At 36.2% G+C, this 14637-nt stretch overlaps 1 protein-coding gene across 1 annotated transcript in view; it reads left to right on the top strand.

Annotated features, from left to right (window-relative positions):
* Window positions 1–14637, top strand: part of LOC131064420 (uncharacterized) — a 96766-nt gene that overhangs the window by 65682 nt on the left and 16447 nt on the right. The window contains exons 7-8 of the mRNA XM_057998556.2: window positions 9426–9541; window positions 9671–9777. Of these exons, the coding sequence (XP_057854539.2) occupies window positions 9426–9541; window positions 9671–9777 (223 nt within the window). The remainder of the gene's footprint in view (window positions 1–9425; window positions 9542–9670; window positions 9778–14637) is intronic.

Below are 14637 nucleotides of genomic sequence, written 5' to 3'. Positions count from 1 at the left end.
AAATACTTAATGATTAATCATTGATCTATAATAAATAAAAAAACAATTAAGATATATTAATAAATTACAATGTAAATTCTCACTTGTCATTCATGATGCAGAAAAATATAATTCAAATGTATGAATTTCTAGAACAAATAAGATTTTATACAACATCAAAATATGTATTTTATCCTATGTTACCAGGAGACGTGTCTCCTACCCCCTGAGACGCATACTGGAGACGGAGACGCATCTCTGGAAACTTCCCGATGCAAAGGCCAATTAGATTGGCTATGGTAACAGCAATATAAGCAATTTTAATTTCAATTTTTGTTCAATTTTAAATTTAATGCTAAACTTTACCACTGTTCTTGTTTTCAAAGTTCTCTGTCATGACATTTTCTGGAAATTATTATATTATACTAAAAACTAATTGGTGTCTCAAAGTACCTGTCTCCTATTTTGAAAATTAGCCGTACCAGTACCGGTACCAATCTCCAACGTCTCCCAGTAACCTTGATTTTATCATATAGTACAAGTAAGAGATATTAGAGATATTGGCTGAAATTATAAAATGGCTAAGGCCATTAAAAAGGCATTATCTTGCTTTAACATGGGGGAAATCTCCCACCTAGGGCTAACATATGTGGGACAGATTGGACATATTTGTTGTCTTTTTTGGATGTCTGGAGGACGAACATTCACATTTTTAAGGAATTGGAAATGCAGGGTACACACTTATAACCCACAAGGACAAGTCCCTTGTGGAATTGGATTCTGCTTTATAAACTTACAATGTGCATAAGGCTTTTGTTACATGCTATGTTGCTTGTTTTGGTTCTGGTTCACAAATTTGGTTTGTGGATCTGGCAAAATTATTTTTGGGATGGGTTTCATCCACACAAAACATACACATATATATTTGCAGCCTGTAAGAAGGAATTAATTTTAGAATACCACATTGCATTGCATCAACTATAATCAACAAAACTGCCATGAACTCCAATTTCATTTAAAACAAAGTAATAAATATTATAAAATATTCATTGTTGAAACTCTACTTTCAATATTAAAATAATAATACCAAGTTCAACAATTCATATGGATTTTGTGAATCATCAATATTATCATCATCATTTGCATTAGATGATGTAGGAACATTTGAAGAACCACGGGTAATGTTATTGCCACTCACACTACAAGTTGTTTGCTATGTGGCCTGTCAAATGTAGCATGTTGGAAAGTGGGAGCATCCAAGCCAGTATGTTTTGGTTCTATATCCCACAATACCCCACAACTTTGTGCCCCTTTCTTTATAGCCATGTTGTTTATGCAGAAGGAGGTGCAAGTTGGAATGCATGTATACTTATTCTTTTACCTTTTTTGAGTGCAATTAGTTGCACTTTAGTCTTTATTAAGTGAATGAAGGAGCATGTGCTCCAATTTCTCTCAAATGTAGATGAACTAGCAACCTATTAAGACTAAGTTACCGATTCGGGTACAGATCTGGATATGGGTACGGGTTTGTCCCTACATATATATATTATTATAATATTAATATTATAATTATTATTATTATAATATTAATATTATAATTATTATTATTATATATAATATATAATAATATAAATTAAAATATTAATATTATTATAATATATAAAATAGTATTATATTAATATTATTACATATAATAATATTATATGTATGAATTAAAAAAAATTAAAATTAATAAATAAATAAATAGCCTAAACATATGCAAAAACTTAAGCGAATATAAAAATCAAAGCAAATAATAAATATTTTTAAACATAAGTGGATACCCAAAATTGCAATGAATGGCAGCAAATACTAATTTTTTTTTAAACATAAGCAAATGCCCACAGACAAACGGATGTAGAGAAGATTGATGGACAAATGAATGCAGGAAAAATAATAGGTTTTTAAAGCTTTTTAAAGGCGGATGAATCCAGATCGATTCTAAGCCAGACCAGTCTTGAATTCGGACCCGTAATGAACCTGGCCTCAAGCTGCCGAATCCGGTAACTTAGTATTAAGACAAAGTAGGGAGAGAGAGAGAGAGAGAGAGAGAGAGAGAGAGAGAGAGAGAGAGAGAGAGAGAGAGAGAGAGAGAGAGAGAGAGAGAGAGAGAGTTGTACATTATAAGAAATAATTTTTTTTAAAAACTTATAAATGAAACTTAAAAATTAAAAAATTATTGAACGAACTTGTGAATTTTTTAAATTTTTTTATTGCAAGAGGTGTTAGGTGTTGGACTTGTTGGCCATAGAAGTACCACCAATTATGAGCATCCTTCTTGAACATATCATAATGAGCTTAAATACTTTGACCACTAGAGTGTACAAATCAATAAACTCACTCATGACTACATCAAACTAGGTTTAGGGAAGAGTCCACAAAATGTTGTTCTATATGCTTCAATGACTTCAAGATCTCTATATGGGGCAATCATTGTTGGCATAGGAAAAACCTCAACACTATAGAATTTTGGACTCAATTTAAAGTCAAGAAGATGTAAGAGAGAGTTGTACATTATAAAAAATAATTTTTTTAAAAAACTTATAAATGAAACTTAAAAATTAAAAAATTATTGAACGAACTTGTGAATTTTTTAAAATTTTTTTATTGCAAGAGGTGTTAGGTGTTGGACTTGTTGGCCATAGAAGTACCACCAATTATGAGCATCCTTCTTGAACATATCATAATGAGCTTAAATACTTTGACCACTAGAGTGTACAAATCAATAAACTCACTCGTGACTACATCAAATTAGGTTTAGGGAAGAGTCCACAAAATGTTGTCTTGTATGCTTCAATGACTTCAAGATCTCTATATGGGGCAATCATTGCTGGCATAGGAAAAACCTCAACACTATAGAATTTTGGACTCAATTTAAAGACAAGAAGATGTAGTTGATTGGTTATCGTGTTCCATCTCTCTTCAATAATTTTGTGCACTTGTTTGAAGAAAGGTCCTTCAGGATCTTGGTTTTTCTCATTTATGATGGTCTTCATCTTCTCAATTATTGAGTGAACGCTATCATATTTCTCTCCTAAGCAAGACTTGTCTATGTTAGTATAATGTATCAATTATCATACTCAAAATGGGTTTTGTAAAACTGAGGAGATATTCTATATGCTTCTACCAAGAGTCATCTAAAATCATGCATTTATTATTTGTTGCCTTGCCTTCCATATGGACCAAATTTGGCTAATGACCATGCGATAAAGTGACTCTCGAACTTCCACAAGTTGTCTCAAGGCAATTATGATAGAGGTGAAATGGCTCAGCAACTTTATCAAAAATAAAAATAAAATAATTAAAAACAATCTTAAAGAAGAATACATGATCAAATTAAGTTATAAAAAATGAAAGTAAAATTTAAATAGAAATTTTTATATTACTTCACTTTTATATAAAATTATCAATAGCGTTAATTTTGAAAATGATCTAAATATGCCTTGTGATGTGGTGGTTGGTGTTGAACATTCTAATATCTTCGGTCTTTGCACACAATTTTTCAATCCAATCAATTTAATTGCCAATCTTGTGTAGCATAGAGTTGAGAGAGTGGATAGCACATGGTGTTCAAAAGATGTATGAATAATGTTCTTCAACCAACCAACAACTTTATAATTCTTTGTGTATTTATTATGACTCGAGCAACATTATCCTAAGTTGCTGGTTCAGGTATGGGTGTGGGTACAAGAATTGTAACCCAATATGTTGATACGACAATTTTTTTTCCTTACATATAAAGACCAGTGATACTCTTAATTGCCAAAAAATAGAATATTTAAATGCCTCATATTCATAATTTGCAAAATGAAAATACTCGTTTCAAAATGTTGTACACAATGAAAATTCAAATTACAATCGATATTTAATTTTCATAATCTTCTTCATTAGAAGCATCAAGGTCAACATCAACATTTTGTTCAATTTCATTTGAACTACAATCAATTGGATTGCCACTCCCACTAGCTGTGTCAAGTGCAGAAGCTGGTTCAATTTCATTTTTCAAACGTCTGACAAAATGCCAAATCACTAACCATAGAAGGAAAATGATTTCACAAAACATAAACTAACAGCTGTTACATATGCATAATGTAAATCGACTGAAATCAATCTCATTAATGCTGATATAAGGTTTACTAACCCCGTTGTTCTTAGGTACAACTCACAAATGCAACTACAATGATTTTTAATTGCTTGCTTGCTGGCATATTTTGATACAAAATGCTGTTATAAAATTATGATACAGTTGGGGCTAGATGGATAAAGCAAATGGCATGCGCAAAATGATGAAGAGTGAAATTGAGGTTTCAATGTATCAAACTACACTTGGGTATGGCCTTGGGTAGTGTTGTGACGTTTTCACACATCGCCCCATTGCAAATGGGGACCCCCTTCTTTTTAGGCCCTCCCGGTTTTTTTGGCTTGCGTTTTTGTGGTCTTTTCGCAGCAGTTTCGTCAATCTATCTGCTTTGCAAGTGTTTTGGGGTCATATTGATTAAATCTGCTTTTTGTTTGAGCGAATTCAGCTAAGTCTAGGACTTGTTTTGTGAATTTTAGGGTTTTTGCCTTCTGTCCTAGATTTTAGGGGTTCCTGTTAGGGTTTCGGGAAAACTAAGCATACGACTGGAATCAGGACCCTTCAAGGGACCTCTCAGTAAAATTTGAGCCCAAACGGAGCAACTTTCCATTTTTAGAAAGTCCCTATTTTTTAGGGATTTTTCCGAGTCCTGGAATGTCGCCATTTTGCCAAAAATCAAACTTACTATTTTTAGTAAGTTTCTATTTATAGTAAGTCATTCCTGCGTCCTGTTTTAGGCTCCAACTTTGACATTTTGGAAAGTTTCTATTTCGGGAAAGTCTATTTGTGGCAGGATCAAGCTAGCAGACAGCGAAGAATCAACATGCACAATCACTTCTAAATCTGGAAAGTTGAAAGCAGACAGGCAGGGGTCTAAAATGGCTAAGTATGAGAATCATCCCTGAAGTGGAAGGCACAAAATTGTACTGAGTCTGGAAAATCCACCTTCAAAATCCCAAATTGGCATCTCAGCACAGACAGTGGTCAAAATTTGGCTAAGTTTGGATCTCCTATTCCAGAAGAGGAAAGCAAGCATGATCATCCAAGTCCAGAAATTCACATCAATCCACCAATGTCATCCTGATCCGAAAATGGCTTGAAATTTGACTAAGTTTGGAAATTTGGAAGATCTCCCAAAATCTTGAATTTGCATTATAATTCCTATGGACTTGAAACCACTCTCAAACATCCTGAAAGTATATATGAAATATAACTTAAAGTATAAGAAACTTATACTTAAATGTTATATTTCATATATATATCCTGACGAAGAGCCTGAAATAGTGGAAAAATCCACCTCTCCATGGACATCTCCAAAATGCGCCCAGGTATGGGCTAGGGCGCTAAAACCAAGAAGTAATTCACAAGTGCAATTTTCCGCCTCTCCATGGACATCTCCAAAATGCGCCCAGGTATGGGCTGGGGCGCTAAAACCAAGAATGAATTCACAAGTGCAATAATCCACCTCTCCATGGACAGAGCCAAAATGCGCCCAGGTTTGGGCTGGAGCGCTGAATCCAAGAAGTCATTCACAGAGAGAAAATTCATGAATCCTTGGCGTGGTAAAAAAAATTTCGTCCAAGCAAAGAATTCAAAATTCTGCCTAAGGCACGGAATCCAAAGAGTCAAGGAGGAATAAAAAGAAGAATTCCCCTCGGGCGAATTTTCAGTTATGCTATTTTTAGACATCAAATCCCGGCCAAATATGGAAATTTTTATAGATTCAGAATCGGGGTGAAATTCTTCATCCAATGAACCTGGCTCCTAAATTTTAGGAGGATCCCCAAAAATAGGGATGTTGAAAAGGAGACATGTGAAAATTTGGTTAAGTGATGGAAATTCCTTCCTTCAGGACATAATTCCAGGAAAGGTAAAAAATTGACTAAGTGTTGGAAATTCCTTCCTTCATGACAGAGTTCTTGAAAAAGGTGAAAATTTGGCTAAGTATTGGAAATTCCTTCCTTCAGGGCAGAATTCCAAGAAAGATGAAAATTTGGCTAAGTATTGGAAATTCCTTCCTTCGGGACAAAATTCCAAGCAAGGAAGAAATACACCCAAGGATGAATTGAACATAAAATTTCTAAGGCAAGGAAGGAATCAGGGATGAATTGAACAAGAGGAAAAAATTGAAAAATCCATTCTCGGGCATCAAATCACATCCAAATTTCAAAAGTTTTACAGATTTGGATTCGTAGGAGAATTTTCTCTCTCCTGGACCGTGGAACCCTAATTTGGAAATTTTCCTAAAATATAGGAAATGTGCAGAATTGATAAAAAAACCTTCTTCAAGCAAGGAAAGTTGAGGAGACTTCAAGAAAATTCTTCCTGAATCGAATTTTCCCTCCAACAATTCCAGATGTGCAGGAGTGGATATACGATGGCAGAGTCCATTTGCATGGCGAGGATCTATTGACCGCATGGCAGTATGGTGGCACATTCATTGCCGGAATATTTGACCAAATGGCAACCTGGTCATTGCATGTTGAATTTATGGCAGATTACTTTTGCATGCAGTTGCCGCATGTGGAAATGATGGAACATTTATGACATAATGGGGTGATTTTTGCATGGATGAATATTCAACGCATGTTGGGCGAATTTGAAGGAGGTGGTGCATTTAATGCGCAGTGGATGCTATTTTGGGTACTTTTGAATTTATTGTATATGGGCATGATGGGTTATTAATTGGAGATTCCCACCTTGTTGCATCATGTGTGGAGAATCTTTTAGGGAAAACCCTAATTAGGGTTTGCATGTAATCATGGCCCAAGGCCTATATAAAGGGGTGACCCCCTCATTTGTAAAGGAGGGAGCTTTGTATGAAATTGTTGCGATAAGTTTTTGAGAAAATAATAGTGAAACATTGTTCTCTGATGGTGTCCACTTAAATTATTTTTTCAAAGCTTGCATGGTTTCACCTTCCTCGCTTAGATTAGAAATAGTAAAGTGCTTTGATTTCAATGGAGAATGTAATGGTGTTTGATGAATTTCCATGGTTCATACTTTTTGCATCTTGCTGATTGTAAGTTGCAGTGTAAAGTTAGTCTGAGCCCCCTAAATTCGTGCTAAGTTCGATTGTGGATAGTCATTTGGATTGCGCCGTGTTGGGTATTGAAATGTACTTTCTCTATATGAAAATCCTCCAACATCCTCAGAAGATTGCACCGGTTCCTGCGGAGTTGTAGTTTATCTTGGCGAAGCAGAGCTTGGTTTATTTGGAATTTGTCCACCAGAGCACTATTCATTGTTATCACTGCCCTTAGGAATAGATTTAGATCCTTCTGAACCCTTTCCCTTTTACTTTCAGTTCATTTTATTTCATTTGAAGCAGCAGCATCGCAGAATTGCCATATCCGATGATGGAGTTCCAGCCACAACAAAGAAGTGAAAGAACGATGCACACGTAAGGCCACTTGGATTACCAGCAATCACATCAGCCAACTGAGTCACGTCCATGCATCGAAGGAACCTTGGAGTCGATTGTTTGAACTTCTTGCAATCTTAGCATGCAATCGTACTTTGATCAAGAGAGAGTGAAGTGACCGTTAGGCAACTTTATTCTGTGTTCGACGCTGTCATAAAAAAACACGTCAACAGGTAGTGCTAGGCGCCTAGGTTCATTGTGGGTTCTTCACGGAAAGACCTATAGTGAAATCAGGCACCCAGGAAGTACCCTAGGTGTACCCATACCAAGACCATATTGGTACGTGTACTTGGGCTTTACTATTAGTATTGGATAATATATGAGGTCCCACTTCCTCAATGATTGTAATGAGGATGCTAGCAATAAGTTTACCATCCTTCACCTTCCGCTCATGATCCACGACTCTAAAAAGCAGTGCTCCTTTATAGGTTATTGCTGATTTTTAGCATCCTTTTACCCATCAAAATTAATGGTCACACTTGTCTTGACCTACAAATTCCTTATGGGCTTCAATGAGTCTTCTATAAACTTTATCTTCCTTTCCAATAAAATGCTGCTCACCTTCTCATAACTCAAACCCTTGTAAGCCTTTCTATTTTTTCTCACCATTTTTTTCCAATAGGGTGAGTGAATAACATTGGAAACCAATACATCTTTCTATATGTTGATTGACGATGCCTTGAGACTCATTTTGAAATGACATTTGCAAACGTCCCTTTGCGTCTTTTATTTTCAAGGGGTTCTTGAGGAGTAATAAAAAATGGGTAGCTCTCTACTTCAACACTAGGATTAGGTGGGGGCATAGGGGGCTTCATTATTTGAGTTCTCTTTGCTAAATGATGATCTGATCTAAGGTTTGTTGCTTCATCTGCTTGCTCCTGCTCATTAATATACACTATCATTTGTTCCAATTGCATGGGTGCACCAACCTTTCTAGGACAAGATTTGATGCCTTGTTTGAGAGTGCCACACAAATGGCTTTTCACTCGACTACATGAATTTGAATACTTGACATCACACACTCTGCAAATACAAATAGAGCTTGACCACTTGGAACTGGTTGTTTCATATCAATGTATTTCCAAAGAGGAGAACTTGGGTTTGTTCTGATTTTCGATCAGCCATGGGAGTTAGAATTAGCTGCCATTGTAATTCTTATGGCAATAAGTTTTATAAACAACACATTTAGAACAAATAAAAACTCTCTGAGAGAAGGAGAGATGTTTTAAACACGGGAAATTAAAAAAAACATACTCTTTTCAATTTTTTTTTTATGATCATCTTGGTAGCTAATGGACACTTGCAACCGCTTTGAAACCTTCAATGATCAATCTTCAGCTCTTTTTGTGTAACGATTAGCAATCATGAAATTTGAACAAAATGGAATGGTATTTGTCTTTTGCAATCAAAATGAGGTAAGATGAGTTTGTTTTAGTGTTTCAAACGCTTGAGGTGGCGTTTTTAGGGTTAGTGATTTTCTTTAGTGTCTCATTTTCAAAGTCCAACGTAAGAAAAAAAGCATTAAAAAATTAAGAAACTAATTAAAAAATAGGCAGGTTAGCCATGCTTTTGTTTTGTTTGTTTGATCCGTCCAGGATGGACCCAAAGTGTTTTGCTTGCTCCTTGCCGGAATTTGCAGACACACTGTATTGAACCATGGATCTGGTTTGAACCGGACCTGCATCCAGTGGCATACCCCTAAGAACTGGCAACACAGGTTCCATGCATTGCCATGAAACTGTGTAGTAAGACTCAATGCTTGTTTCTTTTATATTTGCTCCAAGATTTCCAGTGTTTAGTTTCACTTGCTTCTGTCAAATTTAATTGGTAACTTGTTGGAAATGGCTTGAGTAATATTTTTATAATATTTGTTCTTAATTTCTCTTACTGAACATGTTATTACAGCTGGCTATCGAGAAGCTATTTGTCAGCTCAAGAAACTAATTAAGGAAGCAGGAAAGAAATCTTACACTTTTGTAATGGGACGACCAAATCCAGCCAAGCTTGCAAATTTTCCTGAGGTATTTTAGCATCATGTCATGTGATCAGAATATTCAGATTTAAGTTACATCTCTTTTATTTACCTTTTTGTTTTATAGAAGTTATTGCACTAGTTTCATCTAATCAATTTGTTATTATCATTTTGGCAGTGCAATATTTTTGTTTATGTGGCATGTGCACAAACAGCATTATTAGACAGCAAAGAGTTCTTGGCACCTCTTATTACACCGTTTGAAGCTGTACTTGCTTTTAAAAGGTAATTCATTCCAAGATACTGTTTTGGTTATTTATTTTTCCCAATAAAGTAGCAGCATTCAGAGAGAAAAGGTAAGGGGTATCTTATCTTTCCTTTCAGGCATTGCTACCTGACCAAAAACAGAAGTGTTTTGAGTTTAATAAACTAAAGATCATGTTTTTACTTTCTTTCACATTTTAGAGTTTTCATATCATTCATTTATTAATTTGATCTGTCGCATATTGACCACTTTTTTCTTTCAGTTTTGTCTGTCTAGAGAAATCTGAAATTTAGAATAAATTAACATGACGGTCATAATGTTAATTAAAGTCAAAAGGTTAACATTGAAGTTGCTTATTAAACTCCCAAAATAAAAGGTGGTAATTTATGCAATAATGGGTATCGGTTGCAGTCAGAGCAATTCCATTTATAATTGTTTTGGACTTATCTATTTCAAGAATAAACACATTGACTTCTGCCATCTGGGTAAGGGCTACATGGTTATGGAGTCTCTAAAGGAAATAATCTTGCTCATTTTCCATTGTTTTCTTATAATATTATGATGCTGTCTATAGGTCCAAGCTCCAAGCATTGCTTATAGACCTCTAAGATGATTCTAGTTTGAAGATTCTTGTTCATTACATTCTTAGATTTTGACCAGTCATATAACGTTTTGCGTATAAATATCTACTTTGACTTTGTTCTTTGAGATGCAAAACTAGGGTGGGAACTGTATTATCTCCTGACTTAACTGATTTCAAACAACTTATGTTCTACTGATTGATCTCTTCTTTATGCATTTCTTACTTGGTTTGCTATTTGTCACGGTCAGGGGATGGAATGGGATGTGATGGGGCAAGGTGGAAATTAAACTGTTCTAATAGTAGTGGTATTATACTCCAATGAGATATCTGCACACAACTTAAAAGTACTAGAAAACTTTTATTTGACTTTAATGGTACTAGGTTTAACTTGGAGGAAGATAATGAAATCTAATAGGTTTAGTTTGGATGAATTTTGTTTCCAAAACATGCTTGCAGACAGGTATCTCTTTCTGTGAGGTATCACTAACTTAGGACTAAAATTGTCATCTCTGCCTAACACAAAACAAATATAGTGATCTGATATCAAATTATTCTAGACCTTGGTAATGCAATTAGATCAAAGAAAGGTCTAAGTCCATCAAGGATAGGACTTATCTTGTATTTTTACACAACTTTAGTCCTATCTCAAGGAGTGAAGTAAATTATTAGAACTGGCTTCATCCCAAGACAAAGAAACATGGTAGTGAGGCCTTATCTTTGATGAAATTCACCATGGTTTGGTTCTATCTTGGGATTCGAATTTGCAGTTTTTCATTTCTTGTCTGGTATGGCAGCATTTATGACATAGGAACTCATTAATGCCAATACATTTTGGCAGCATTATGAACCACTAGTCAAATCATACACGTGCCATTGTGATATAATGGTCAAGAGCAAATTTCACTGGTCAGTAGCAAAGATTTGGCATTTCTAATAAATGCGACAGTTAGAACAGTCAATGCAGCTGAAATCAGCCAAAAGCAGTTCTCTTCGTCAAGACTCAACACAGCAGAAAATAGTCATGAGAAGGTCAGCTCAGTCATGGTTATATAGCTTTGTCTTGTTGATGTGATCTCTGACATCAGACATGCAGTCAGCCTTTAAGTCCACTTCATCTGGTCCTCAAAGTCAAGACAAGACAAAGGAGAGAAACTTGAAGAAAATGAATTGTTTAATGGGATAACGTGAACTTACGTGTATGGGTTTTTGTTGACGTGTATTTTGTACACTATCAAACACAGAATAAAATACCCAAGGGTACCTTATCCTCTCTTGAGTAAAGCCTCTGAATGCTGAAGATATCGCAAAAAAAGGATCAATCAGGGTGACTTCAAGGTTCTTCGCTGTAGGATCTCTACGTGTGGATAAGCACCAGTGGTCGTTGTGAATGCTGTTTCTTCAAGGGGTCTTACGCACTTTGAAAGCTGGTCTGTGTTACTCTTACTTGACTGCAGGAACAGGAATTTCCTATCACTAACAAATTCTTAAAAAAGATCAAAAGATAGGGTTTTCAAGAGATGAATTCTAATCTAATCCTAAGAATGACTCAATGTAGGCTAGACTTGGTAAGATTCTACCAATTTCAGTATTGCCAAGGAATTACAACTCTACTGAAATTGATGCGATCTTCTAAGGTGATTAGTGATTTTCAAATCATCAAGAATTATAGATACTAGCATAAAGATACATATCAATAGTTCAATAATGATTGAAGTTTCAAGCAATCTAAATATCTCCAGTTGAAAACACAAGGCGTCCTTACAATCAGTAAGAAGCTAGTGGTTTGGAACGTGAATCTCACCAAAGATCAAGCACAACACTTAGTCCTTCAAACTTAAATACTACTTGGACTGAGAATGATTCAAGAAAGTAAACAACCATGAAGATAGCCACAAGAATTGCAATAAAACACCATAACTTCAATATTTTATTGATCTCAAAGCCAAAATAGACAACAATTGTTCGAAATTCTTTCTTCACTACTCAATCTTGCTACAAAATAACTTTCTTCTCTCCAAAGCTCTAACTATTATCTATCTCCTTAATTTCTAATGACAAAATGAAAATGAGTGAGGGTATATATAGCATCCTCAATTACAATGAACGACCCAGATCAAAAGAAGATCAACAGCTGAGATTCTGACACCTAAACCCTAATTAGGGTTTGTTACAAAAATATCCCTTTTTAGATGAACATTATTAAATGCATAGCCAAATATTTAATTGGCACAAAAATCGAGGAAACATAGACCAATGATAATTAAGATGCCACATCATTCTATAACAACCGTTCTTCTAGAACCTTGTTCCCTTTCCAATGCTCTTTCTTAGCATATGCAACGAATCTGGACACAATTCCTTCAATCTCAGCAATAGGAATCTCGGGAAGATTCTTCATTCGTTCCTCCAAGTGGATAACCTGATCAAAGGCAGTGAGAAGAGCCGTTTCCCATCCAGGTTCGAGTTCTTTGATCTTCTCAATCAGGAGCATAGTAGTGAACATTAGATCCCGTTGCTCATTTGTGATGACATTCTCATCTTTGCAAAAGATGACCTTGACTCTCTCTTCCAACTCTTGGAGGTCCACATCCGTCTCAACTTCGATCCCCCTGCCAAAAATGGTACACAATACTTCAAACACCTTATCCTGAATTGGATGGATGATGCCTTCAACTTGATTGCATTTGGTGCTGATGTCTTCGAAAAGAACCTCTTTCATCTGGAGTAGAGTTGACCACTGAAGTAGGTTATGAGCTCCTCCATCCATTATCTTTTCTTGTGCTAGGATCTCCCTTGGTGTTTGCCTGATTACTTGCAGAACAAGAATGATAACATCTCTAGTGTGAGCGAAAGCGGCTACAGTTATCATTAGATTGTGGACAATCTCAAGGACCTGGATAGCTCGATGGATGGTTTTCATCATTCTTGTTGCAAATTCAACAGCTACCATGTGGGATTTGTCAATCCAAGAGCTCATAAGCTGAACCAAGCTCTTGACTCTTTCTGCCTCGCCAACTGATTCAAGGGGAAGTGCTTGCACAGGAGATATTGCTGGATCCTGACGTCTCAAGGGCTGATTGAGATGACTAAAGTAGCCTCTCCAAGCACCTCTCTCTCTCTCAAGCTTCCTATTCCTTTCCATTTCCTCTTTAAGTTTGCCCTTAAGTGCTTCAAATGAATCGGTTGCCTCATCCATCGCTTGTTCAGTAGTGAGTCGACCAAGCTCAAACGTTTCTACATCATACTCATCTGCAAGAATTTCACCTTCATACTTGTCCACTACTGGTGTAGCTACCTGCAATTTCTTGGATCCTGTCTCATCTCTGATCACCTTGGACATCTTGGTGGCCGCCTTCTTCTCCGTTACTTCTTGAGAATTCCCTATAAGGCTGTCTAAGTCAATTACATCCTCTTCATCTTCAATCAAAATCACCCTTGTCAGTCTCTCTTTCAACCAATCTGGAATGGCGGATCTTGTCTCTCTCACTTGTATTTCCTTAGGTAATGGTTCATCTTCTTGGAGAGGAGATGTACCCTCATCATCATTTTCCTGATCCTCCTGTAGCTCATCAATTTGTAGAGGTTGACTTGATGAATGTTGAGGTGTTTGCCCCTTCTCTAGTTTATCATTCTATACCATGGATTCCATAGATTCATCAATTTCCGGTACCATCTTCTCTTGACCTTTAGCTTGACTTGCCTTCTTTCCATGTCGAGAAGATGTGCCTAATGGGCGATCCCGATTGGCCTCTTGCTTCTTCTTGGAGGGCTCTCTTTTCTCAGGTCTTTCTTTCCTCTTTGCGCCTCTAGGATGAGAATTGTCTTCACTTACGCTCGCTCCTCCTTCTTCTGGTCTTTCCTCTAAAGTGAAAGTCATTGGTATGTTTTGCTCTCTCAACTTCTGATGTTGTACATCCACCCATCTGCGAGTACATGACAAAACTGGAGCCATCAAAGCTCTCAAGTCCGAAATCTCAGGCTCGCTCCAATCTATCTTTACTCTCTTATCTTCTTTGTCATAGGATGACTGGAGATGTCTGCCATTGTCTTGAGCTTGATTGGCTACTCTGTAAACTTTGCATTTCCTGATGAAATCTAAACGTAATCTGGAATGCATCTTTCTTTTCACTTCTAAATCACTTGAAAGATTCATCCAAAAGTCTTCTACCTGAAACTCATGTTCGTACTTCCTAGCAACTGTCTCCTCCATATAACCATAAGGATCAAAATTCTCTCGTGGGGCAAAGAAGGTGAATGAATACAAGGCTAATTCCTTCTCTGCATCCTCTGAAGCTTG

The sequence above is a fragment of the Cryptomeria japonica genome, chromosome 5 (genome assembly GCF_030272615.1).
Source record: "Cryptomeria japonica chromosome 5, Sugi_1.0, whole genome shotgun sequence".
Lineage (NCBI taxonomy): Eukaryota > Viridiplantae > Streptophyta > Pinopsida > Cupressales > Cupressaceae > Cryptomeria > Cryptomeria japonica.
The sequence above is the reverse complement of the archived record's forward strand: the minus strand, read 5'-3'. Positions and strand labels throughout refer to the sequence as shown.